Raw genomic sequence first — 27987 nt, forward strand, 5'->3', positions numbered from 1 at the left:
CTCAAAAAATGTTCGTGTTTATGTATCAAAAAGTTCTTCTTACATAGGTTATGCACCCTAAGTTTTTTTATTGAAATTGCGTTTAAATACATGATAATAATATACAATATATATATATATATATTTAAATAATATCATATACTAGTATAATAAGGGCCGTGTCAATGTGGATTTATAAAATATTTAAAATAAATTTACTAAAATACATAAAATATGTTATTATATTTTTGTTTTTTAAATATTTATTAATAAATCCACCTTGATTTGTGGCACGATTTAAGATAGTAAGATTACCCAACGAGCTATGATAAGTCATTATAGCGCTTCTAGTGGACTATTTTTTTACGGGTCACTAAATAGTGGTCTGGGGCATATATTTATGAATCTATGGTTCATTTACAAGACGATTGTATCATGGAGTGTTGGAGTATGAACAACCACGTACACGTTACCAGGGTAGTTAAACTATAATAGAACCCCAAAAGTCTCAAGATTCAACTGCTCCATAGCAACGATTCTTATTCATTGATATAAACGTATAAAAAATGACTATTGAATTGTAAAACTGTTCGCAATCGATCAAATAGTTTGTTTTTTGTGAATCAAGCACGCGTATTGCTCAATTATGGCTAACAGTGAGTAATATATTATTATAATTTATTATAATATTAATGGGTTTTTGTAATTCGTAGTTATCGTTACAATATCATTAAAAAACTCAAAGTAGCTAGGTACTCATTAAAGAATATAATTATTATGTTTATATATTTTGTTCGTTCAAAACGGTAGATATTCGGTAACAACATCCAAGGACAAAATATTATTTTCTATTATTATAACAACTTTACGTCGTTATTGGTAGTACCTATATAAAATAAAAATACCTAAACTGTAACTATAAACAATTTACAAGTTAATAATAATTATATAATAGGTATTTAAATAATGCTTGACATTATGAATTATAATAAAATCAATTATCATAGCTCATAAATCTCAGGTTACGGTGTAATATAGACTATAGTCCATACTCCATAGCCCGAAATTTTAGTACAATCAATATTTCACATTTATTTTGTAAAAGTAGGCATTATATCATAGTACCTAAATATTATACTACTTACGTTTATTTAAAAAGAATCCCGAGAAAAAAACCCCCAAAAAAACCAACGGAAGAAACCCGTGGAAAAAAACCAAATAAAAAAAAAATAAAAATGTTTATACGATTTCATCATATTCCCCCAATTTCAACTGTAAATTTTGACAGATTAAGAGATTAACTTGTCAGACTTATCTGATTACATATTATATTATTGAGTTATTTTTAATTTTTGAAAGGAATAGTAAATCTACAGGGAATTGAAACTAAAATTTAAGTAATAGTGATTAAACTGATTTTTATATACATTAATCATAACTTAAATTTTATCACATTATTTACTTATATTATACTCATTTGTATTTTCCCCAATAAAAAGTATATGTATCTTTTTATATATATATATAAAATAATATAGCATAGACTTTATACTATATGTATAACTGTATAAGTAATAAAGGTATGCATATTTTTTCTTAAACATGATTTATAAGAATATATAATTTCAATATAGTATTATAATTATTACTGCCATATTATAAAACCTATAGAAGCTGTATAAATTGGATAAAAAAAATGTTATATAATTGTAGTACATTTAAATGTATAGGCATGATAAATTTATTAAATTTATAATATTGATAACACCAAATAGATTATAGGTATCATGGTTATAATGTTATATGTTGTAATTATATTAATTTCCTGATCATATAATTTTGGTTTTTTTCTTTAGTTTTTCTTTTCCGTATACCATATACGGATATCGGGATATACCATTTAAAAAGGTGGGCAGTGACCAGTGGGAAAATGATGAGTAGGTACTGCTCTGATGCTTAGACACGAATCCGGAACACAGTTTTTTTTTGGGAAGGAAGGGAAACAATTTTGTTACAACACAAATATAATGTACATTGATTATTAATAATTTTTTCCGAAAACTTTGCATTTGATTATGTCACTGTAAAATATAATAAATAATAATATACCTATACGTTAAATGTTTCAAGCTTTTCTGTATGTCATCATCGCAGACATCGAAATATGCGTTACTACAAGGTTAGGTGCACATGACCTGTAAACGTTTGATTTAACTTACAGAACATTTTCACTATGAATAGGTATCATTAAGAGTTAAGAAAAATTACACTTTATTAGCTTAGCTAGGTACATTTTCCGACAATACAGCTATCTCATCAACCAATAATTAAATTATCTTAGCAGCATGCCATAATCTCCAAAAGTCCAAAAACATTTAAATCTCATAGACATCTGACATTTGGTGACCAGATTCTGGTCCGTAAATGTTGGTACCTAATCAAAATTAATATGAAGATAAAAAATACTTTCAAGCCACTTTTACTCTATGCTCCAAATATCTAAAATTTCCTACTTAAAAATAATATAATATATATATAAAATAATATAATATAATATATATACTTAATTTCCTACTTTCACACTTCATGGGTGAAAATATTTAAACATTAAAAGTTAAAATGTTGATGATTTTCACCAAAATTATCAATTTGGAAATTATTTTATGGTTAAAAAATTTAAAAAATCAAATTTTTATAGTTAATTATGGTTAAAAATTTAAAACAAAGTTTATAGTAAATAGTTGATACTGTAATTAATTTTAAATTTTAAATAATTCAAATTAATTAATTGATTAATAGTTAGGTCGTGGATAATTTTACCGATTTTACTGATTAGATACGGACCTACTACCTAGTACCTACTCGAGATTTACAATTTTGTTTATTTGGTAGACTGAATATTCTACTCATAATTTTAGATCAATCTTAAGAGGACGCCACACCCATATGTGTTATCTCCGTCTTACAAACGTATAACATAGTAAAATCTGTTTAGCGCGGGACAACTTTTCTCCCTCAATATTTATAATGGAATTTTCAAAATTTCACAACGCATGTGTTGTCTTCGTTTTACAAACTTATAGCATAGCAAAATCTGTTTAGCGCGAGACAACTTTACTCCCTTTGTATTTATAGTAGAATTACCGAAATTCCACAACGCATAGGTAAGAACTTTATCTGTGTCATAGCGTCGTTATTTTTTTGATAGCACAAACCAATAATTTTAAGTTATTTAATGAAAAAATAAATGTATTTTCTTAAGCTTATAACTTTAATTGTATTTATGTTTTAAAAAAAATAACGACGCTATGACACAGATAAAGTTCTTACCTATGCGTTGTGGAATTTCGGTAATTCTACTATAAATACAAAGGGAGTAAAGTTGTCTCGCGCTAAACAGATTTTGCTATGCTATAAGTTTGTAAAACGAAGACAACACATGCGGGTGTGGCGTCCTCTTAATATTAAACTAGCAAAAGAAACTTTATTTTGTCATCATTAAAGCTAGGACCTACGATTTATATGCCTATTGTCCGGTTCCGGTGCGTATTTTTTTTTCAATGCCTTTTTACAAATAACCAAATTTGTAAAAAGTAATTTTTGCATCCGTTTAACAACTGCAGTCTTTTTATTTTTCATTTATGAGATCTTTCAGACTTCTGTTATAAAACCTGTGAAATATGTGCAATAAATTTATTGTCCAACCCACAAACAAATCAAATGATTTAATTTTTTCCATATTAATTACTCACTTTAAAATGTTTAGGTAAATAAAGCTGTGGGTTGAGTGTTTAAATATTTAAAAACATTTTTTACTATGGACAATATAATATTATGTACGTTTATGAGGCGTACATTGATTGATAGACTTCGACCAGTAATTTTATTTCACGTATAATACCCAATACCCGGCATAATAATTTTCTGTTTTTATAATATAGTATAATATTCAAAGTATAAACTTAATTTCGGTCATAAAAAATCGTATCAATGACTTTCAACGGCTGTGTTGAATTACTTTTGATTTTGGGAAAATTAACTATAATTTCTACAGGTACACCCTACGTCCCTATTGGAAATGTATGACTTACGCTGTTCTTCACAACAGACTCAGTACTGCACCTGTATCTATTGGCTACCCGACAGTTGGCTGGTGCTTATGAAAACAGTACTAGCCAAGCCGTCAAGGTGTTAGCCAGTACTGTACTACACTATATATAGTACTGGAAAACTAGCACTGGAGGCCAGTGTTGTACGGACATATAGTGACATACTACGGGCACCGAGTGAATTGCGAGCGTGGGCCAACTAGTGTCGGTCGTAGTTGTGTCAACGTTGGTGGAGAACTGGCATATTATTAGGTACTAGCTTTTTTTATGACGAGAAAAGGCCGACCAGTGTTTCTGGTATTTATTTTATTACGTTATATTGTGTTCCCAATCCTCGAACAACGATTAAAGTTAGTGCAATAATAATATTCCTTACCTATAAATAAATAAATTAAACGTATATATTATACGGGTACTTAGACTAAAGGTAAAAATGTTTTTTTTGGGATTTTTTTTAATAAATAAGATCGATGGAACTTTTGCTCATGCATTGTGACATGTTACTGCACATGCAGTGTTGGTCTTGTTTTAATCTTCGCGTATTTTGTAGTGTTGATGAATGATGCCAATGATGGTAGCAGTTGATCTCGTTTTGAATTTGGTCTGTGAGTTAAGAGTTAAGATTATGTCAACGCAATATATTTGTTTTCTCTTTCAGCCCTACCACCTATTATATGCTTATAACATAAATAAAACGCATTCACCTAATATCTTTTTTTATGATTTTCGAGTAACTTTTTTAACTTTTTTAACCGGCTTTATGCTTTAGTAGGTATAATTTGACTTTAAAATTGACTTAAAAAATTTGTAAATTTGTAAAATAAATTTTTAATTTAAATAAATATTAAACTATTTTAGTACAATGTTTAAACAAATCGATATTATGGCATATTCTCGAAAATATTGTTTCTGTAATTTTTGTAATACTAGCTAGGGGCTAGAGCTTTACTCTAATATTAGGTACTTAGTAACATAAAACAAATGATTTTGTGTGAATATGTTTTGTCAATGTTTCCACCGTGAGCTAGAGAGAGAGAAAACAAGCAGTGTGCTGACATGCTAGCTCCTATTATTTTATTTTTTCCAATTAAGCGCTGAATATAGATTGTATGTACCTACTATGTTTAATATTAAATTGTTCAAATTTCAATGAAATCGCAAAATATAATTTTATTTATAATGAGAAAACAGTAATAGGTGTAATAACAGAGTAAATGTCTATACATTTTATTTTTGAATCTCTTTTGATAATATTTAATAGCAATAATAACATTAAACTGGTTATTTTATATTCTATATTATGTCAAAACTTTTTCCAGTTACAATTGAACTTATAAGGAAACGCTCTGAACATAACGAAGGAGAGATCGGCACTTTAGAAGAAATATCTTTACACCAGGAAGATATAACTAAAATAGAAAATTTACAAAATTGGTGTAAAGATTTAAAAATATTACTTTTGCAATCAAATTTAATATTTAAAATAGGTGAGTATCATAATAAACAGAAACACAAGGTTGTGTAATTTTTTACACACTTACACAACGTGTATCAAAGTTACATTAATTTACATTTATAACTTGTAATTGTAAAAGTATAACACAGGGCCGCAATTACCGCGGGAGGGGGGTGCCCTGTCTATAAGGGCCTACAAAATAAACTTGGAGGCACTGATTCAAACCTCACAAATCATGACTAACGAAAATATTTTGAAATTTATTTATATAGGTACTTATTGCTAATTGGTACCTAAAATTTTAATTTATTATATCATATGTCTCATGACAAAATAATTGATTAATAATAGGCTTATAGGCACAGCTGATGTATCTATATTATTATTATTAATATATTAATATAAATATATTAAATATATATAATATTATTTATTATTATTATATATAATAATATCACAGAAGTACAGAACTATAATATATAATATGTTTGTAATTTAAAGTCCATCCACGATTTGCCAACAATAAAAATATTGTACATGATTTTAAACTATAGCTAGGTATTCAGAAGTTTTATCAGCTTGTATGCTTTTTTTGACTCTTCCAATTACAGTTGTGAGTTTGTGACCGCAGAAAGATCATTTTTTAAATTAAATCTAATAAAAAATTATTTAAGAAATTCAATGGGACAAACATGCTTGTCAAACATAGCAGCTAGTGCTAAACATAGAACAACATCGCACTGCTGAATTATCATTAGACAATATTATATCATAGTTCTCCAATTTAAAAGCCAGAAGAATGAAGTTTTAGTACACATTGTTTCCTATTTATATTTGTTTCAACCAATTTAAGTAATTGTTTAAGCTTTCAAATTTTAAAAATTATAAAAAATTAACTTATTAAGTTTTGTTGTTATATTGTTTATTTTGATGATTGGTTTGGAAGATATACATTGCATAACAACTTTGGCTGACCTCTATATTTATGTAATTAAATTGGGTTATCATTCTAAAATGTTGAATTCTTATTTATTGATGTAGTGCTTTGTGAATTTTGTAGTTGCGGCACTGGTATAATAACTAACCAAAACATTATCTTAGTTCTTATCAATCTACCTAACTTTGAATTGTATCTTGTATATTCGTATCAGTTTTTATTGTCACTTTAAAGTTTAAATAAAAGATACTTGTATTGTATCTAAATAAGTTGCATTTATAAAATCATAAAATGAACGATATCAAAATAATTAAAAATATCGTTATTGTTTATGATGGAATTTTGAATAGGTAAAAACATGAATATTCCATGTTATTTAATATTTATTTATATATTTATTTATTGATTAATTTATTGGATGCTATTATTTTATTATTATAATAATTGTTGCTTCAGTTTAAAAAAAAAATGATCCAAGTTTATGACATCCGTCAGAATGCGCTCCGAACAGCAGTGATGTGATTTTTATGTGTATTGCATTGCTTCATAGGATGCATAATGCATTTATTGATTAATTATTCTAATGTATAATTTAATTGGTTTAAGCTTATGATTTATGAATCATTTATAAAACATTTTTTTTTTTTTTTTTATCAAATTGTCCTCGATCAAATTGTAGTATTTCTAAGAATATACGAACTATAGAATAAGAGATATAATTTTTTTATATAACTTTCGAAATTTTAAACTTAATAATATAAATTTTAATTTATAACTCAGATAAGTCAAACATTATGTTAGATAATATCACTAGGACAGACTTCAGTAAATAATGATAATTATTTTAGTATTCTTGATAATCATGAAAATACTTAAACCTGCGCATATAGCTACATAAAATGTATTTTCTTTTTAACGATAACTTTTATTCTAAAAGTATTCTTACAGACAATCAAAGAAAATTTGGTCTTGAGAAAAAATTTGTTTTTAAATTAATTATATATAATATAAATAATATTTTATTAGGTATATAAAATTATTTGATTCCGTGAATTTTTGCTCAGAGTGATGGCGATGGCGAACTGTTTCTTATGTTCATGCCTCATGGATTGCGGTAACAATATTAAATACTCATACATTTTAAATCTGTAGTGTTCACTATACGTCTATACTGTAGTTGGTATAGTATATAGAACAACACTACTCGTTAAATTTTCAATTACCAATATTTGTTTATATTTGTATAAACATTATTCATTATTGTCTAATATTTGAAAATAAACCGTATACAATTATTGGGAAAATATTTATAGTGGCCAATTGTTTACTGAGATAGTGTATACAGTCTATTTTATACTATCAAGGAATATATTACAATCTAACGTGTTCCAAGTACTGGCTGACTGATTAACGTAGACTCTAAAGCTAAACCATAATAGCTAGAGACTTAAAATGTCATGACATCATATTAACATTTCACAAATGGCGCATCATGTATATATAGGGGTTACACAACATTTTTTTTCCAAACTTCACACTTTTAAAGATGAGTTGATAAAATAATGTTGTACAATCCATCACAGAAAAATTGATCGTATCGGTCGAATAAGTACACAGAGGTACATAGTCGCTGGTTTGGCACTGAACGCCAGCTTGGCCATTAATATGAGGTAGAAATACAAACTTTAGACTAAAACCACAGATTAAATAAACTGTAAAAAATTTAATTAAGATAATCTGTGCAAAAGAAACCTTAGTCCTATATTTTATAAATTATATTCTTCATTTTTGACGGGTGAAATCGTGTAATACAATATACAGCTGTCAGCTAGTATTTAGTAAGTACTTATTAGTACAATATTCTATGGACATAAGAGAAAGGACGCTGATGTGCTGAACTATGTACATAATAATAGTGTTCCGTTGCAGGGACGTAGCGGATGAATTTACATGGGGCACTTGGGGGGAGGGGGACTATGGCCTATAATGTTAACAAGTATACAAGTATACAACATTCAATCTAATTTCAATATATTCTGTGATAATATAATATAAATAATATTATACTCTAATAATGTAATATTTTTATACCCTACCCACCTCCCCCATCATTCATCGAGTTTTGTCCAGGATTATAAGATCGCATAATATTGACGTATGTTCATATTTTGTATGAACATTTTGTAACTACGTTAAAGTAAAAAATATTTTTAATTTTGGTATGGTAATAGGTAAACCGTAGAATAAAGACATGGGGTAAACTAGTAATCTAGTACAATACAAAAAACTATAATTAAAAAACTAGATATGTATATATTATACATATTACATATATATATATATATATATATATATGTATATTACTATAATAATTTCGAACGTGTAACATACTAACATGACGTAACGGCAACACTGCTGACAAGCTGTGCACCATGAAGAATATTATAATTCTTATGCTGTACACACTGAATAAAATCTTATCATGAAAAATATTTGTTTACACATTTTAAGCTCATTTTTGATTTTTATAATACATTCTTAAAAGTGACCGAAATTAAAACAAAGTTACGTTAAGACTCAAAATTCTTACATTAATTAATTTTAAAAAGTGATTTAAATTTAAGACTTGAATTTACAGTGATACGTTTGAACTTAATTTCAAAAAATATAATATTTCTGTGTTTAAGTAATTTATAATTTATCATGAAATAATATTGTTCTATGATTCTATGCTTTGTGAATGTACCTATTATAATTAAACATAAACAAATAGTTACAAGCTAATAACATTGTTTAGGAAAATGGAAGAAGATATTAAACCAGATATTAAGCCAGTGATTGATGAAGCTCCTAAAGAACCAGATGATAAAAAGACTAGTTTATGTGTTGCATTAAAAATTCTCAAAAAGTATAACTTAAATTCTACTGCCGAAACTTTGAAAAAAGAAGCAAATTTGACAGATTCTGCATATAATACTTCAGAACATGATGTTAGTAATGCATTAAATATATTTAAATCTCAAGGAGATCCATCAGTTTATGAGAATGCTTATATAACTCTATCAAAATTTGTTGAAACATCATTAGATATTTACAAACATGAGTTGGGATGTGTATTATACCCAGTATTTGTACACATGTATTTGGACCTTGTTTGTAATCGTCATGAAGCTGAAGCTGTAAAGTTTATGCAAAAGTTTGGACCAGCTCAAGAATCTTACTATCAAGCTGACATTCAAAACTTAGCGATCATTACAAAAAAAGAAGAATTAGAAGATAATGCACTGATAAGCAATTACAAGTCAAACGAATTTGTTGTTCGAATGTCTAGAGATACATTATCTCTTTTAAAACGACATTTGAAAGAAAAAAAACAAACTGTCTTATTAGATATTGTTCAAGAAAATTTGTTTTTTGATGTATATGAAGGAATAGCTAGAAACAAACAACAAATTGATGCAGTGGCAGGAGGAATGATCGGAGAAGGAACTAGACAAGACAATAAATCCAGAGTATATTATGGGTTATTGAAAGAACCTGATTTACAAACTGCCGCAGCAACAGTCAACTTAGATGAAGATGAAGAAGAAACTCAAGAGAGTGAAAAACCAAAAAAAAAGAAATCAAAGTCTAATCCTTTATTATCTAAAAAAACTAAAATTGATCCTAATGCTCCATCATTAGATAGAATGCCATTACCACAATTGAGAGAGGTAAATATTTATAAATAGTTATCATATAAATAACAAATTTGTAAAACTTATATTAATATTAGTTACCAGGTCTAAACTTATATTAAATCGTAATTAAAAAAAAAAATTAGAATTCGTGAAACATTTGAAATGGAAATCTTACCTATTATAATTTAATAAAAATTTATATTTTTAAAACTTAGACATATAGAGTCCAAGAAGTAAAAATGTTTCAATAGGTATATTATAAATACATCAGGATGGTCCTATGATAATTTAAAATTTTCTTCTTGTTATAAATCAGCTTTTTTTAACTTAAATGAAATAATTTTGTTTGTTTGGGTGAAAAATGTATATTTTAATTATATTAATTAATGTAAATAATATTCATTTAATATTTTATTTTATATGTAGTAGAAATATAGTGACTTAATTTCTACATAAAGTGTCATAAATTTTGAATTATAAAACTTATGGGAATCTTATGTAATCCTCACCAAATTTGTTATATATAATAATAATTTTTTTATATTTATATTTTTCAGATTGATAAAAAAATTAAAGTTCAAGCAGTTTTAGATTCTGCTAAGCGAGTGGCATTAAACCATGAAACATTACCTTCTATATGTTGTTATACATTATTGAATTGTTCTAATGCTGTGAATTGTGCCACAATTAGTGATGATGCCACAATGTTGGCCGTAGGAATGGCTAATAGTCGAGTACGTGTATGGAGCTTAGTACCTCAAAAACTACGTGCCATGAAAACAGCTGATCAACTGCTTGATATTGATCTGGAATCAGACGATGTAATGCATAGGATACTTGATGATAGATCAGCTGAAACCACTCGTACATTACTCGGACATTATGGTCCTGTATATCAAGTGTCATTTAGCCCTGATAAAACATTATTGTTGTCATGTTCAGAAGATTGTACAATTAGACTTTGGAGTTTACTATTATGGTCATGTGTAGTTGCATATAAAGGAAGTTATCATCCTGTATTTGATGTCAAGTTCAGTTTACATGGTTATTATTTTGCCACTTCTAGTAGAGATCGCACAGCAAGACTATGGGCAACAGATAATTATCAATCACTAAGATTGTTCAGTGGTCATTTTTCAGATGTAGATTGTTGTCAGTTTCATCCTAATTCAAATTATATTGCAACTGGGTCAAGTGACAGAACTGTACGTTTATGGGACTGTGTTACCGGAGAACAAGTGCGATTAATGACTGGCCATAAAGGAGAAATTTTAACGTTGTGTTTTTCAAACGAGGGACGAATTTTAGCATCAGCTGGCAATGATTGCAATGTACTTCTATGGGACATTGCACATGGACATTTAGTAGCTATGCTTACTGGACATAAAGGACCTATTTATACAATTACCTTTAGTAGAGACAGTACTATTTTAGCAACTGGCTCTCATGATTGTAAAATAATGCTCTGGGATTATTCAAAACTTTTAGAAGATCTCTCGTTGGATGAAATGAATGTGCATAACCCTACTGTTATGAATGATAGTTCCAAGTACTTACTTCGAGCATTTGGTACAAAGAACTCACCAGTTATACATCTATTTTTTTCAAGGCGAAATATTATGTTTTGTGTATGTTCATTTAATTCTCCTCAATCAAATTAACTGTCAATTTCCAAAAACAATTATTATTTTACCACATTTATCTTTCTGTTAATTATTTAATAATGTTATAATTAAGTACTAGGTTGTATAAGTAACTATTCTTCTTTGTGGTATTTGTAACTTGTAAGTAAAATTTATTTTCTAAAATATTTTTATGGTATGTGTAATACATTTATCAAAATTCAAAACGCAGTTGTGTTCTTTATAACAGTAAATTATTATTAGGAAATTATTGTTTTTTTTTTTTTTTTTTTTTGTTTTTTTTATTGTTAAAATAACTAAATAGTAAATAGTATGTATAAAGAATACATGTTATATTTTATGACTTAATACAAATTTATGTACTATTAAATTTAAGTTTGTACATAAAAAAAATACCTTTTATTGAATGTTTTACAAAATGATCATATTATATCATATACTTATAAAAATAGTGTATGGTATATTAATAAGCCTAAATATTTTTTTCAAAAGACAATTTTTGATTGGTTTATTTGATTAATTAGGTAATACATAGGTATTATAGGACTGGAAAATTAATTATTTCAGTATTATAAATTATAATTAAAAATATTTAAGTAACATTTAAAATGATAATATATGTTGCATGGATCCTCTGATATCTTACCTTTATTACTTAATGCTTATTTTATACAACTTACAAAAATATATTTTACAACCCTGATTTCTAGTTTTTACAATATTTTTATATGTTCAGACATATTACTAGTATAATACGAAATTTAAACACCATTTTTTTCTTTAAATTTATATTTGAAATACAATTGTTAATTGTGTTAGCTAATTCCATACAAATAAGCATGCTTTTGAGTCTGAGCACTTTGATGATAGTGGGCATATCAGTGAATTATAATTACCTCAAAATTAGATTTTAGATTTGTTTTGTGTAAGCAGTGTAGTTAAATTTATTTAAGAAACTTCCCAGAATATTACTATTTTCCATTTTTTAAAAATAATTTTAAGTACACTTATTGGTAGAATAAACTATATGTATAGGGACTTATATATAGACAAGCCCGGATTTATATAATTTTGGGCCTGGAGCCACCCATTATCTATATATTGTAGGAAACATACTACCAGTAAGAGGCCCATTACATTCGATATTTGTTGGTCAGATGACCGAGTCCATGATCCCCTCCCTTAATCTGGGATTATTTATAGGATATAACCATAATCCATAATTTTATTAGAATATAAAATATTATATAATATATTATAATACTTCCTATTTAAAATATGTTTGATTTCAGAAAATTTGAACAAATTAAAGAAATTAGAATATTTAAATTTGGCATTGAATTGTATTGAAAAAGTAGAAAACTTGGACCGATGTGAATCTTTAAACAAATTAGATTTGACAATGAATTTTATAGGGAAACTTGATAGTATTGGATCGTTAAAAAATAACACACATTTAAGAACATTGTAAGTAAATTATGATTAGTTGTAACTTAACACAACTCATAACAGACATAACTAATAATTTGGTAAACGGAAAAAAAAATCCCCGTTAATAAAATCATACGAAAAAACATGATTGTAGCCATTGTAGGTACGTAATTAGGTATTACATTTATTACAACATTTAATAATTATATGTTACAGTTATATAGGTATATTTTAAAAGTTACAAGTTACAAAAATTTTACAAAATTATGTGTTGCAGGTATAAGTATAGTTATATTTTTACAAGTTAAGGAAAAAAATACATTTATTACAAATTTAATCAGATTTCATTCTTATATTATGCCCTATATTTGTCAAGAAGATATCAACGCTCAATTCTCCCCTAGTAAATTGTTCGCATAAATTTTTTAATTGAGTTTGCATTATATGCCCTTTATGTGGTCGCTTGTAAGTTAATTGCCCTATTTCACTCAATGTTAATTTGGCGTTATCAGCCCCCACTTCGTTTTTCATATTTTTCAATAATTTCCAAATCGATGGATTTTTATGCCCAACCAAATGATTAAACCTATTATTCCAACCTTCACACACGTTGCTGGTTCTACTACAATCCAGTAAGGTAGTTTGGTGCACATTCCACGTCGGAGGAGGGTATTGAGGAGGAAGTCGACGAAACCAAATTCTTAAATCGTCATCAGTTCCTATTCTACGCAATACTTACATAAACCGAATCAAAATAATCAACTAAGTCTTCCGCGTCTGGAGGAACAACAGCTTTAAGATAATCCATTCCTTCTTTCACGTGACTTAGTGGGAGAAAAGCTAAGGTATCTAACATAGCACAAAAATGGTTGAAATTTTCGTCTGTACGATATTTAGTCTCTAAACCTAATTTTTGTATATGCCTCTGAGTGCTTTGGCATAAATGATAAAAACAACCCATTATTGTTATGTGACTACCAATAATATTTTTAAGAGCATTAATAACAGCTTTTTCGAAATCTAAATGCACTTTAACTGGGTCGGGGTAATATTGACGTTAATTACATTCGTTCAAAAGTATTCTGAACATTTTTTCATACGTCGATTGTGTTTTTCTTTGTAATAATGAATAAATTGCAGTTAAATACTCACAATTGTATTTTATACGAATAATATATAACTGTAAAAATTTTTTAGGTGCCAGTCCAAAAGTTCCATCCATATACCACTCTTTAGATTGACTCAATAAATGTATCACGTTGTCAGTACCAAACATTATAATCCTCTCATTAGTGTTTTCAGATTTATTATCATATAAAAGAAAACGTTGACTATTCCATAAAGACCATTCTCCTAAAATGTATGTATAAAAATGTAAATACATTACTATGGAATTTTATTTTTATAAATATTTAATTTATACCTTCAATAATTAAATCGTTAATATCTGTTGGCTCGACAGGGTTATTTCCACTTCTTTACATTCGGATAGTTCGTTTTATTGATTCTTCTGTAGGCATTTTCATTAAGACTAGTTTTGGTATTTTGTTAATTACTTTGTTGAAAATTGGCGTAGAACCAGAAACCTTGGAAATTTCTTTTATTTCAGCTTTAGATTTTACCGCTTCGATATTATTTTGATCGGCCACATGATGGTTATGCTCGTGACGAATACTTAGGACTTTGTTTTTGTTTATTGTTGTTTTTAATATAGCTGCCAGCTGGACACTTAAAAGAACTACTTTTTACGCATTTCCACCGAATAAATTGTTTACAATCTTTGTGTTTTGTATACATATAACCGTTTAAAGAAATTTTTAAACTGTTTTTATTAGACTTAAATATTTCCATCGCGAAGCACAAAACGAATAAAAACACGAATAATCGATCAAATACAGACTAATAACGTACAAATAGTGAGCACATCAATATTTTCAATTTTATGGATGGACAAACGTTCGTACAGGCTCGTAAAATAGATAGATAAGTAAGGTGTAGGTACAGTATCCACTACCCAGTACCCATACCTATTAGATAAAGTGAAAATATTATTTATATTACGTTTATTTCGTAAATTACCCAATACCCAGGTAATATACTAATATTATATAAATATAATATATAATATCAACTACTCGTTTTTGAAACTTACTCATAATACCTATACCATGTAATACATTGTTGACAAATAGGTATAGTGGCATTTATTTTACAAATAATACAATTAATAATTATGTACAGTCATGTTTTTCGTATGATTTTATTAACGGGGACTTTTTTACTGGTATTCAATAACTTTCAATACAAAAATTGTATCTCTATATTGGTTATTACGTTATTACTTAGAAGATACTATATAGTTGAAAGTTAATCACTTTATTAGATATTAATAAAGTAATTACGGACTACAAACTACGGTAAGAAGGTAGGTATCTGGTATATCAATTGTACTAAATACTTTTTACTAATCAAAGTATGTAGGTACTAGGTAGTAGGTACGCATTAAATAGAGTGAATTAGAAAAAAATTAATAAGAAAGCTACCTATCTAATAATATACCTAACCTATGTCCTATAATATACTATATAGGTAGCCTACCTGATATTATCCATGTTATATTATATCATATCGTCTAAATATTCTTTATTAAGAGGACGTTACACCCGCATGTGTTGTCTCCGTCTTACAAGTTACAAGTGCGTAACAATGCAAAAACTGCAGTGAAACATGTTTCGCACGGTAAAGAACCGAGAAAGATACAGACATACAGTAAGTTATAAGTATAACTAAGAAACGAAATTTACACCACATAAAAAGGAGAATTTTGTCTGTGCAACATCGTTTTTATTTTTTCGACATTACTTATACAAAAAAAATTCTTATTGTTTTATATATATGTATTTATAATGCATTAATTTTGTGTTTTTTAAGCATGAATAACTTTTTTTGTAGTTCTGATATCGAAAAAATAAAAACGATATTGCACAGACAAAATTCTCCTTTTTATGTGGTGAAAATTTCGTTTCTTAGTTATAATTGTAGCGTTCTCGGTTCTTTCCCGCGTGAAACAGTTTTTGCAATGTTACGCATTTACAATTCAGTAAAAGTACAAACAATGATATTTCTGAAAACAGTTATGAAATTTTTGCGTACCTATAACCAATTATTTGTAGATATTATTACGATTACGGGATATAGTAACAGTATTGGATTCAGGATAGGGGCACGTGCCCCTGTCAATTTTTTTAAGTAACTATGACTTATGTGTATTATATAAATGAAAAATGCAGTTAATAAGAATAATACTACCGACTATTAATAAATTATTATAATCATTATTCACATTCAAACTGATAAAATAGGCCTTATAGTGTCTTATCGATATCTATTTTTAATATAAGCCTATTATATACCTATTAATTAAAATTAAAATTATACAATTTATGTGCCCAATATCAAAATATCGAAGATCCGCCTCTGTATAGTAATAACGACCTAGTGGTTAGTATAAAGTACCTAACAGATATCAAATTCTGATTTATTTTGTTAAGCTGTCCCCCACGCATTAAAAAATGTTAGGCACCTACGTAACTAGTATAGTGATAAAAACTATTTTTTTTAGTAATTAAGTTTGCAAGGAAAATTGGATTTTTGATATAAAAATTATAAAATAACTTAAGTAAATTACGAGCAGCTTTCGAATTTACAATTACCTAGTCGATGCTAATGCTATACGAGTGGCCTCTTGAGAGCTGATAAACTAGATTTACTCACAGTATTGGGTAGATACTTACCAACTTACCTACTAAAATTCTGGATTCATTGAATCTTGTTTTGCCACAGTAGAATTTTCTCACAAGTGTTTGTATAAACCTATATTTTAATTTGTTCAGGTATCTCACTGGAAATCCTTGTACAGATTATGAAGGATACCGCGAGTATGTTATTGGAACTTTACCACAAATTGACGTACTTGACGGAACTGATGTGACTTCATTTGATAAATTAGTCGCCAAACAACAGTTATCAAATGTTTCACGTAAAATCATTGCCCAACAAAAAACTTATGAAAGTAAATGTTTAGAAATAAAATATAAAAATACGTATAATATATGCGTATGAATTAATACTGATATTTAATTTATTTATTGAACTAGGTACCTACTATGTTAGAATAATTTAATTTTATGTTCACTATAGATTTCAGATTAGAACAAAAAAATACATCAAAATCTATAAAAAATACTGCAGGGGAAACTTTGGAAACGTACGAAAAAAATTATGAAGAAACAGATGAAGAGTATGTATAAAAAAAATGTTATAAGTACCAAGTACTTACTTACTGGCCTTTGGCTACTGCAGAATGTTGGTAATTAATGATGTACAAGTATATTAGGTAATTAAAAAATGTATAAATAAAAAAATATTATTATATGTATATAATTTTATCATATATACCTATTATGAGGTGCTGTATTACTCAATTAACATACAGATGCAATTGATTTTTTTTTATGTCTCGTATAATTCAATATCATTTGTAATATGTATTAAAAATAAATATAAGATTGATTAGTATAATAATTAATACTACAGCTACTATCTTAATTCGTAGTGATTCATTGGTAGTTATTTTCTTTTTAAGTTTATGAGTCTATTTAGCACTATATGCCTATATTCATGTTTAATAATTTTATGACTCTTCGTTTCTTGTTTGATGTTGCCATTTATTTCGTATTATGGGTGTGATATTGGGTGTGTGGACCTGTGGTTACTGTTTACACATTGCATACTTGTATGGTGACGTGGGTTGAAAACTTCTCGCCACCTCTCGAGAAAGGCGCCAAATAAGTGAGTAATAATACCAATGTAGGTATCAAATCAAATGAGACAAAGACTTGTCAGATGTAGAAAAAAATGTTAAAGATAAGTAAAAGGATGGTGTGAGGTTTATTGAAAAAAGTTCCCCTCCCCCCAGTAAAAATGTTCTCTTGTAATTTATATTATATAGGCACTAATTTTTTAACTTATAAAATGTCAACAACTTTTAGTTTTTGGAATCAACCTAGCGAAAACACTCCAGAATGTCGCGTTGAGATGGCGCTTCACAGCAGACGAGCTCAACGAAAGCAAGACGAAGTGAAAAAAACACCCAAAGAAAAAAAGTGGACTCCAAAATTATTCGCTGAAGACGGTCGTCCGTATAATTTAAACCAAGCTAAAGTGCCGTACAAATTGGAGAATGAACACAACAAATATGTGCTCACTGTTCATGTGTACAAGTAAAATCAATGTTATAATAATGTTATTATTGTAAACGCTTTTAAAGTTAATAAATGTTAAAGTTTTATAAGACAATAAGCCAATACTATTTCGTAGAAAACTAGTGAGCTGATAGATTCATATAGAAGTCTATATAGTAATATAGTATGATTGACTAGGTATAGGTCTATTGGTCTATAGGTACTAGGTAAATACTCGTTTGAAATTAGATTTTCACCTATAAATTATGAATCGCAGAAAAAAAGCCAAAGGAAAAAAAGTATAACAAATATAGGCAATTTGATATACGGATTACGGAAACTCAAATACAAAAATAGTAGGTACCTACTAGTTACTACCTACATAATATAGTCATATAATAATAATAATAGTCACAGCAGGTCAGTCGACTAAAAATATAACAATAATACCTATTATAGTATAAATATTTTGTTGGGTATAGTGTGATTGTGATATAGTGTGTATATGATATTAAATATATAATGAAATTAAAACTAAGCTGTGTTGTCATTCAAAAAAGTAAAAAACTTAAAAAATTATAAGGATAAAATGGTAAAAGTGTAAAACGGTATATAAGTGTTCACATTTATATTTATATTTCTGCCTTTTTTTCCTTGGTGTGTTTATTTTTTTGGGCTTTTTTTCCGCCTACCATAAATTATGTTGAATTTCTCAGAAAGTATTGTTTTTCAGAATATTAAATTAAAAATGCATCTATATGGTTTTAGAAAATAATAAAACTTTTTAATTATAGAAAAATAATGTTTTTTTTTAAAAAAAATGTGGTTTTCAAACGACTTTAAATTTTGTAAAAAATAAACTTTCAAAAACATTTAACTTATTATATAGGAAGGTACTCTTTGAAATAATGTTAGTTTACTCTTAAGACTGCAGTCGCGCTATATAGTAACATTTAACGGTTAAATATTTTGGTTTAGATTCATGGACACTAATGAATTGGATTTAGATATTCAACCCACGTACGTGAGGGTTACAATACGAAAAAAAATATTGCAACTAGTGCTGGACGAAGAAGTAAGAGTGGATGAATCCAATGCGAAACGTTTAATTGGTTCAAAATTATTGGAAATAACTATGCCTAAAGTAAATATCATCGTTATATAATGGATAAAAAAATATGTTAATAATATGTAATATGTTATGTTATGTTAATATGTTCATTTTTTTTTTTTTTTTTAAATTAAGTCTCGGCAACTATGACCATTGGCAGCAATGAGTTTAACTCTAAATTATTTACATGTTATATAAGTTACATATTAAATACTATTGATAAGGTTGGACTTGGTAATAAAGGTTATTATTTGTCTTAATGTCTTATGTTGTCTGAGTGGAGGGCTTCTGACAGGATGTTTGAGATGGAAATCGGAAAAAAAAACCCGGGAAAAAAAATCTCCAACCCTAGGAAAAAAATCCTCAGACTACAATATTACTCAAAACCTCATTCACAAATATTTTTTAAACATTTTATATTATATCTATAATTACCACATTATTAATATTGAATTACAAATACGTATAGGTATTATATTATATCATTCAATAAATTTGTTGAAAAGTTGTTAGAAAAACCAAGTTTTTATTAAAAAATTATATTTTTAAATATTTTTTATCCTTATAATTTTTTAAGTTTTTTTACTTTTTTGAACAACAACATCATTAAGTTTTAATTTTATAATCCAAAGCAGAATATTTTGTAAACTAGTTTTATGTTGGTATAAGTCTGTAAAAATTAAATCCCCGAAATAAAATATTAAGTTTTTTGTAACATTTTGACGATAATTTATACGATATATTAGATTTTCAAATGTTATTTAATATGATTGTTGTGTGCAGTATAGTTTGTACCTACCGGTTACCTTTGATAATATATATTATAGGGTAAAAGGCATGGGTGGCTACTAGTTGCGTCCCGCGGTAAAAATTTCTTCCGAATTGCGGCCCGAGTTTTTTTGGGATGCATACGAATTGCGGCCCGAGTTTTTTTGAGTTACCTATGAATTGCGTCCCGGAATTTAAAATTAAATTAATTATATGTATGTAATTATATTTTATTATGTTTTAATATGCATTGATTTTCATTCAAATATGCAAAAATATGCTAACAAAAATGCATGTTAATTAAATTTATTTAATTTAAAAATGACAAATATATATAATTCATTAAATGAGTAATATGGAAAAAAAAATGTATTAAATATATATTTATTTGAAATAATTGATGTATACCTAATGTAGATATTTAGCTATGCATTTTGTATAAAGTAGGATGTTGCATTTCGAACATTCACTCATCTAAATAAAAAGTCATGAACAATAATAAATTAAAATAAATTAAGTATATTTTTTAATATTTCAAAGTTACCTGAAGAGTTACAGTTGACTACTAAAGACTTAAATTTTCAGTAAATATACTCTAAAATCGAGAAAAACTTCGTTCTACATCCGTTGAAGATATCAGGACGTACTTATTAAGTATACCAAGTCACTGCATGATAGGTCTTTCGGTTAAGATTAGGTAAATTATCTAGAATTGAAAAAACCCGGGCCGCAACTCGTCTGTACCCAAAATAAACTCGGGCCGCAATTCGGATTAGACCTTTTTTCGTAAATATTTTCGGGACGCAACTAGTATGCAGCCAAAGGCATAGATATGGTAAAAGGTTACAACTACCTAGCTTATCTGTAATGGGCTCACAAACATAATTTTGATACTCTTTATCTTAAAATAAATGGGTATCGGGTATGACCATGTTCAAACATTGTATTGTACAATAAAAATTAGCAACGTTTTTTAGTGCACCACATATTATAGGTCTCAGTACACATTTAGGACACAACACACACTACACAAGTACAGAACGACAACACTATGGAAATGGTGGAAATTTTTAAAACTGATGGTAAAAAACCTAAGCCTGCGCACATCGGATTTGTTTATCATTTTCAAAAAGAGTGCTCAAATTTTATACGTTGGCGTTGTTCGAATTTAGTTCTTTAAGAGATGTCCGAGTGTACTTAAGACTAGTTTAAATATTAATAATGTGCTAATTATAGATAATAATTAACGTTTAGAAATATATGTTCAACCATTTTCAAGAGGTTGTGAGTAATATTGCGGTCTGGGGATTTTTTTCCTAGGGTTGGGGATTTTTTTCCGGGGTCGTTCGTAGGCGGGTTTTTTTTTCGCAATTCGTTTGAGATGCCTGCTTCCCGTCTATCCGTTTCGTGTTAGATATGTTCATTTTTTTATTGTGTTTAATATGTATTATATTATTTTATTACAGGTGAAACAAATAATCTGTCCGGTTAAAAAACAATGCGCCAAAGAAAATGATTTTCGCAATGAAAAGTAAAATTCTAATTTTTCATAATTATATATTTTTATATATCTCTCAATACAAAAAATAAAGAAATAATAATATGACTATACGGTTACGGTAATAGGTCCCAGGGTAATTTTTTTATTGATCGAAAGAATATTAGTATATATACTTACATAATAAATATAAAATATATAATACACTTTTAGATTCTGAACGAAGTGATGAATGTATTGATTTTACAATGATGTGTGTTTTTTTGTTTTTGTGTTTGTGTACAGCATAACTAGTCGAAATAATGCTTCGATTTCAAACTTTGGGGGTGGTTTCCGATGTAAAAGTGAAGATCCTTGGTGCATTATAGAGGTCAAAAGTAAACATTTTCCAACAGTTTTAAAAAAATCGAGAAAAACAAAAAAAAAATGACAGAAGAACTGGAATTTTTACGCAAAATCAGTTTTCGACCAAATCGATTTTTTTATATGGTTGTAATTCAAAAACTAATCACTGTAAATACTTGAAATTTTCACCAAATGTTTATGTTAGTGTTATCTATATACAGTTTAATTTTCAAAAATTTTGAGTGTTTTTGAGTTATTTATAGACCACTGAAATTTTCAATTTTTTTGATAATTTTTTTTTGAAGTGTCGGTAAAAAAATTTTGAATGACCAAAAAAACTTGAAAATTTAATAGAAGGTTCCTTATGAGTTGTTCTTATTGTAGATAAAAAAAAATTAAAAATCGTAAGTCACAATTTTTTTTAATAAGCGTTTATAGTTCAAAATTTTACGAAAACGCGAAAATTTGCAAGTAATTTTGAAGTTGAAAAATCATAAAAATTTTTGCGTTTATAACTAAGGATTAAAAATACAACACTAAGTGTTCCATAAGTTTTCCTTCAAGTAGCTATAGAGAAAACTCGAAGCATCATTATAGGAAAAATTTTAAGTGCGTTTGAATTTTAAATTTTTACGAAATAGCGTACCGATAAAGATTTATCTTGAAACGATTTTAAATATTTGTTATTATTCAAAATATATATAAGTCCTAGATACTTGAAAATTTTACCAGTTATTAGGATTGGCATTTTCTTTACATGATTTAATTTTCAAAATATTTTGATTTTTTTTTGAGATATTTATAGACGACTGAAATGAAAATTTTTATTTGAAGTGTCGATTAAAAACTTTTTGGCCCTATCAAAATATTTGAAAATTTAATACAAAGTTCCTCATAGATTATTCTTATAGTGATTAAAAAATTATAAGAATACATAGGCACGGTTTTTTTTTATTAGCATTTGAAGTTCAAATTTTGACTAAATACATAAAAATTACGGCAATGTTCAAATTATCTTAGATCAAAATTCATAAAAGTTTTTCTTTTTAATTCTAAGATTTGAAAATTGAATACAAGGCTCCTAAAATAGTTTTACAATAGCATTTGAAAAATAAAAAAAATATATAGTCACACATTTTTTTTATAAGTATTTACAGTTCAAATTTTGACTAAATACATAAAAATTACGGCAATGTTCAAATTATCTTAGATCAAAATTCATAAATGTTTTTCTTTTTAATTCTAAGATCTGAGAATTTAATACAAGGCTCATAATATAGTTTTGCAATAGCAGTTGAAAAATAAAAGAAATATATAGCCACATTTTTTTTTTTACATGCATTCAATTTTTAATTTTGACAATATACGTAAAAATCACGAAAATTCGCAAATTATTATAAGCTAGAAATTCATAAAAAATTTTCTCAATGATACCTATCATTGCATTCAAATTTAATCCCATCCATTGATCCATTACAGTAACCTACAGTACAGTAGAGCGACATCCACGACTTACCCGCTTTTTTTTTTTAGTAATATTATAATACACGGATTACGGAGATTATTATTGTAGTGCAAACTAGTGGCACGATTTTTCGTTATACTCCTCTTTGATAAGATTTTTTTTGAGATTTTGAAAAATAAATATGAATTAAAATCAAAATCAAAATCAAATCTAAAATTCTCTGTTTTGTTCTTCTCAACTGATAAATTTGTACAGTTATATCATGTATGTGTGTGGTTTTTTGATTTTTCTTATATGATGTTTACTCTTTGAGTCCTATTTTAACCTTTCGGGCAATCCTCTTTTGATATGCCCAATTTTCTGTTTTATCCTCTTGAATTGGCTTATCTGTAGCGCAATTTTTTTTTTTTTGTTTTCTGCACTTGTTGATTTTTCTTCTGGTTGAGTTTTCTCAATTTTTACTTCTTCCTCCGTTGGAAAACCAAGATGGGGGAGGGGTGTGCTTTGAATCTTTAGCTCTTAGTCAAAAGTAGCACCTTAAAAAATTGTTTAAAAAGTTAGTTCCCATTAAATCACAAAAACCTGGAGTCTCAGCACCCCATTGTTTAAATGTCTATAGTTACGCCGATTTCATCCTCCTGGTTGATTTGAATTTCCCTTTATGACTATTCTTGAAAGAGCTTTGGAGCTATATGTTTGCAAACGACGTTGAGTGTTCCACGTTCCACTTGATGATTTGGTCATGAAGTTTATCTGTGTGTTGTACTTGTTGAGTACATCTGTTCCTATGATGCCTCTTTCATTAGAATGTTGTATTTGTATGAAGTTATCATATAGGATTATAAGGATTATTGATCGTATTGTACACTTACAGAATACTTTTTGGCATATTTTGTAAATTTTTTTTCCTATAGGTATCGCATTGCTGATTTATATTCCGCTAACATGTAGTGTATGAATACTGCTATTTTTAAAAATATTTTCATCTTCTATTTCTTTAATTAATGCGATAAATATAGCTCCGATATCTATCTGCAATAATTGCATCAATTCTCCTGCAATTTTGCACTGTACCTACCTACTGTACATACGAGTACTATAACTGACTTATTATTCGTGGGTATACGATCAATTGTACGTGTCACTTGACTGTTAATACATTCTTCAACTAATTCTTCTTGTCTTATAATATTATCTTCAACCACTGACCTGGGTATTTTTTTGTATGTTTCTACCATCATCTCGTCGTTCTGGTAGTGCGGGCTGTTGTTGTCTTCTCTCAGTGGCCACTGAGCCACTGTGGTTCCAGCTGTTGAATGTACGATTATTGTCATTGCTATGATTTATGTTGTTTTATCTTTGTTTTTTTTTTCGACTGGCACTTTCCAGTAACGATTCTGTATGGCTCTCAAATACCCTGATAGTGTTTAGAGATTTTTTTTTTTACTATTTCGGGTTCCGATCGGCTACAGTTCAGGAATACAGTTGTTGGCATCGTGCATCGATGTATATATGACCAACTCGGAATAGTAGATATAATGATATGGTGGCATGGATCGTCTGGTATTATACATTATGCAGAGCCGCAGAGGTGTATTATGTAGCAGTAATGTGGTCTATGGAGCTAATTTACAACTGTACGTTGATAGCGGTAACTTAAAACTTTGACAGTGTTTGTGGCTGTACTATGTGTAACACTTGCCACAGGGAGTTTTAGTATGATGTATGAACGAATCGTATTCTCGAACAGAGATAGAGAGAGAAAGAGAGAAACGTGTTTTAGACTTTTAGTAAAGGAGACGCGACTGCACTAAACGAACGGACTCGATGTGCTATACCGTTTTATGACTATGGCATTAACGGAGACTATATTTTAAAAACAATTACATCAGGTGATCGCTGGCATGTAATATTAAATCTTATGTTTCGTAACTTCGAGCCAGGGCCTTGGTGGTAGGTGGATGTTTTGCGATGATTATTTTTTCATCGTTTGTTCTGCTTGTATATTTGGGAATATTACATTGCTCACATTGTTGTATGTGTTCTAAGATGATCGTTGTAGCTGGTTCATGTAATGATATAAATATTTATTTTATTTTACTTTGATGTTTTAAAATACTAATCTGCTGCGGCCACATGCATTTTTAAAGTGATGGCAGACACTCGGAAGTGTACTGGCTACTGGTCGGCTGTCAACTCGGCGACGGCCATCCCTACTCGCAGCGTGTGTGCATGCTTCAAACGTTATTGTCGCAATTACTATTGTGTTGGCACGATTTCTCGTTACAATTTTTATACTACATAAATATTCTAGTACATATTTTTATTCTTTCGGATAAACGAGTTTACTGTAGGTATCTATTATGAATACTGTACGATATACAACACGGTATTGAATAGTATAGTCAGTATAGATAAATGATGGTATTATTTTATTAAATAGTTGTCATTTGATTTTGATTTTGACAAGTAGTGCACGTAAATCTTGCATTGGATTTAATATTATAGATATCGAATTTTAATAAAAAATGTGTTCAACTTTTTTAGTAAATCTAAACTAACGGATGACGTACTTGATAGCCAAAAGCAAGTGGAATTTTGGAATATAACCAATTCACCGACAAGCGTAAAAAAAGTGGAAAACGAAAAACTTAATGATTTCATCGACGATTCAGAAGTACCACCTTTAGAATAAAGGTCGAAGGCTAGTATCTACCACTTACTGTGTACATAAATTATTACATAACTGTTATAACTTTATAAGTCATTTTGATCTATAGGTATTTGAAGCCACGAAGGTATAATTTATAGAGTAGATAAAAATATGAAAATTCATTTTTTTTTCATTGCTTAAAATAAAAAAAGACACGCAGATATTAATGTATTATATTATGATACGTTACACAATGTTATATGCTATATGTATACAGTAAGTTATACAGTTAACCCGCTGACTTCTTTTAATTAACCTCAATTAGGTATTAGTTATTACCACAGTTGAAGAAATTAAAGTTCATAAAAATGTATATTGGTTATAATTTTGTAAATTGAAAACAGTGAAAATAATTATATTCCATTCGACGTTATACTGCAATTGTCTACATTTTGTTATTTTATATTATTTGCCTACTTTCGTACCATAATATGGTGCACAAGCTACAAGCAACAAGCATTACGAACGATATCGTTTTTTTTTCAATATAATAAAATAAAGAGTAAAGACCGCAACTTATTAAATAGTTAGGTATCTACCTATAAGGCTATAAATACCTAATGTTAGACTCTTATAATATCATAACATTCATAACTTAACCTTATACAATTTAGTATGTACATATACTTTTTTATTGTTAATACAAAATGCATGTGAGCTGTCAGCATTGTCAATAAGGCATAAGAACTAATGAATCGTTTATAAATAGGTATATATAAAAAAAAAATGGTAGTTATTATATATGATAATTAGACTAAAATGTAATCAAAAAAGATATTAGATTTCATATTTTGATGATATTGCTGGCTCAAAAAATGATCCTATAATTATAAGATTAAGAAAGTAGCGACGCTACTGTAGCGCTTACATTTTTAGAGAACCTAAGGATTAAATTCTCTGTCACACTTTTCCACTTTGGTCTGTGAATGAATGTATATTTCTTGGTGTTGCATGATCTTCTAAAAACCCTATTATATTGACTATTAGTTAAACGTTAAACAATAACAACCAACGTCCAACACTGATATTCTGATATTCATTTAGGATGTAACTAGCCTGTATATATAATATTTTTAATATATTGTATGCTGCAATATAATTCCGTAATGGAATCGTGTACATTTTAATATCCACGATAGACAAACCATACATAGGTAGTTAAAAAAAAGATTGCAAACTAGATGTCTAATAAAATATCATTACTTATTATTAATTATAATTAACAATACAAAACTGACAAAATATTGACGGAGGGATCTTTATCCCCCATTTTTTTTTTTTTTATTACTGTAATTAAATTATTGTTTAAGTACATTAGCGTATTTAGGAATTAGGTTTTTTTTTTTTTGGGGGGGGGGGGAGGGATTATATGTTTTTAGCAAAATCTGTAAGTTTCTTATAGGCTGTAACTGAGTTACAGCTATCTCCTCCGCCAAATATAAAATGTTAGTAGGCAATAGTAAAATGCAGTAAAATACAATTTTTTTTGGGGCAGGTCAATAATCCCGCTCATCTCCCTTTAATTACGTCATTGTTAAAGCACTACATGGCTTTGAAATATTTTAAGATCTTCGAATAATAATTTATGCACGATGGTTAACTATTATCA

At 28.1% G+C, this 27987-nt stretch overlaps 2 protein-coding genes and 1 pseudogene across 4 annotated transcripts; 2 read left to right on the plus strand and 1 right to left on the minus strand.

Annotated features, from left to right (window-relative positions):
• The first annotated feature begins 440 nt into the window (after positions 1 to 440).
• On the plus strand, positions 441 to 26950 carry tilB (touch insensitive larva B). Of its 2 annotated transcripts, XM_089219526.1 has the most exons (10): positions 441 to 635; positions 5408 to 5575; positions 13097 to 13271; positions 17129 to 17307; positions 17436 to 17535; positions 18287 to 18517; positions 19457 to 19622; positions 21824 to 21888; positions 26213 to 26369; positions 26446 to 26950. In XM_089219526.1, the coding sequence occupies exons 1-9, from the start codon at positions 626 to 628 to the stop codon at positions 26358 to 26360; spliced, it is 1242 nt and encodes a 413-aa protein (XP_089075652.1). In that variant the 5' UTR covers positions 441 to 625; the 3' UTR covers positions 26361 to 26369; positions 26446 to 26950. The 2 variants fall into 2 exon arrangements, with proteins under 2 accessions (XP_089075652.1, XP_015363678.2); XM_015508192.2 differs by having other exon boundaries at positions 442 to 635; positions 26213 to 26949.
• Taf5 (TATA-box binding protein associated factor 5) lies at positions 9015 to 12066 on the plus strand. Its single transcript, XM_015508191.2, has 2 exons — positions 9015 to 10194; positions 10719 to 12066. Exons 1-2 carry the CDS (start codon positions 9283 to 9285, stop codon positions 11820 to 11822), a joined length of 2016 nt encoding a protein of 671 aa, XP_015363677.1. The 5' UTR covers positions 9015 to 9282; the 3' UTR covers positions 11823 to 12066.
• On the minus strand, positions 13407 to 15127 carry LOC149058762 (uncharacterized; annotated as a pseudogene). Its single transcript, XR_016190267.1, has 2 exons — positions 14659 to 15127; positions 13407 to 14588 (listed from the first exon to the last, which is right to left on the minus strand). The product of XR_016190267.1 is annotated as an uncharacterized LOC149058762 (transcript).
• Positions 26951 to 27987: the final 1037 nt, after the last annotated feature.

This window comes from Diuraphis noxia, unplaced genomic scaffold, assembly GCF_037042655.1.
Source record: "Diuraphis noxia isolate RWA-SAM2 unplaced genomic scaffold, SU_Dnox_SAM2 contig0002, whole genome shotgun sequence".
NCBI classification, from domain to species: Eukaryota; Metazoa; Arthropoda; class Insecta; order Hemiptera; family Aphididae; genus Diuraphis; species Diuraphis noxia.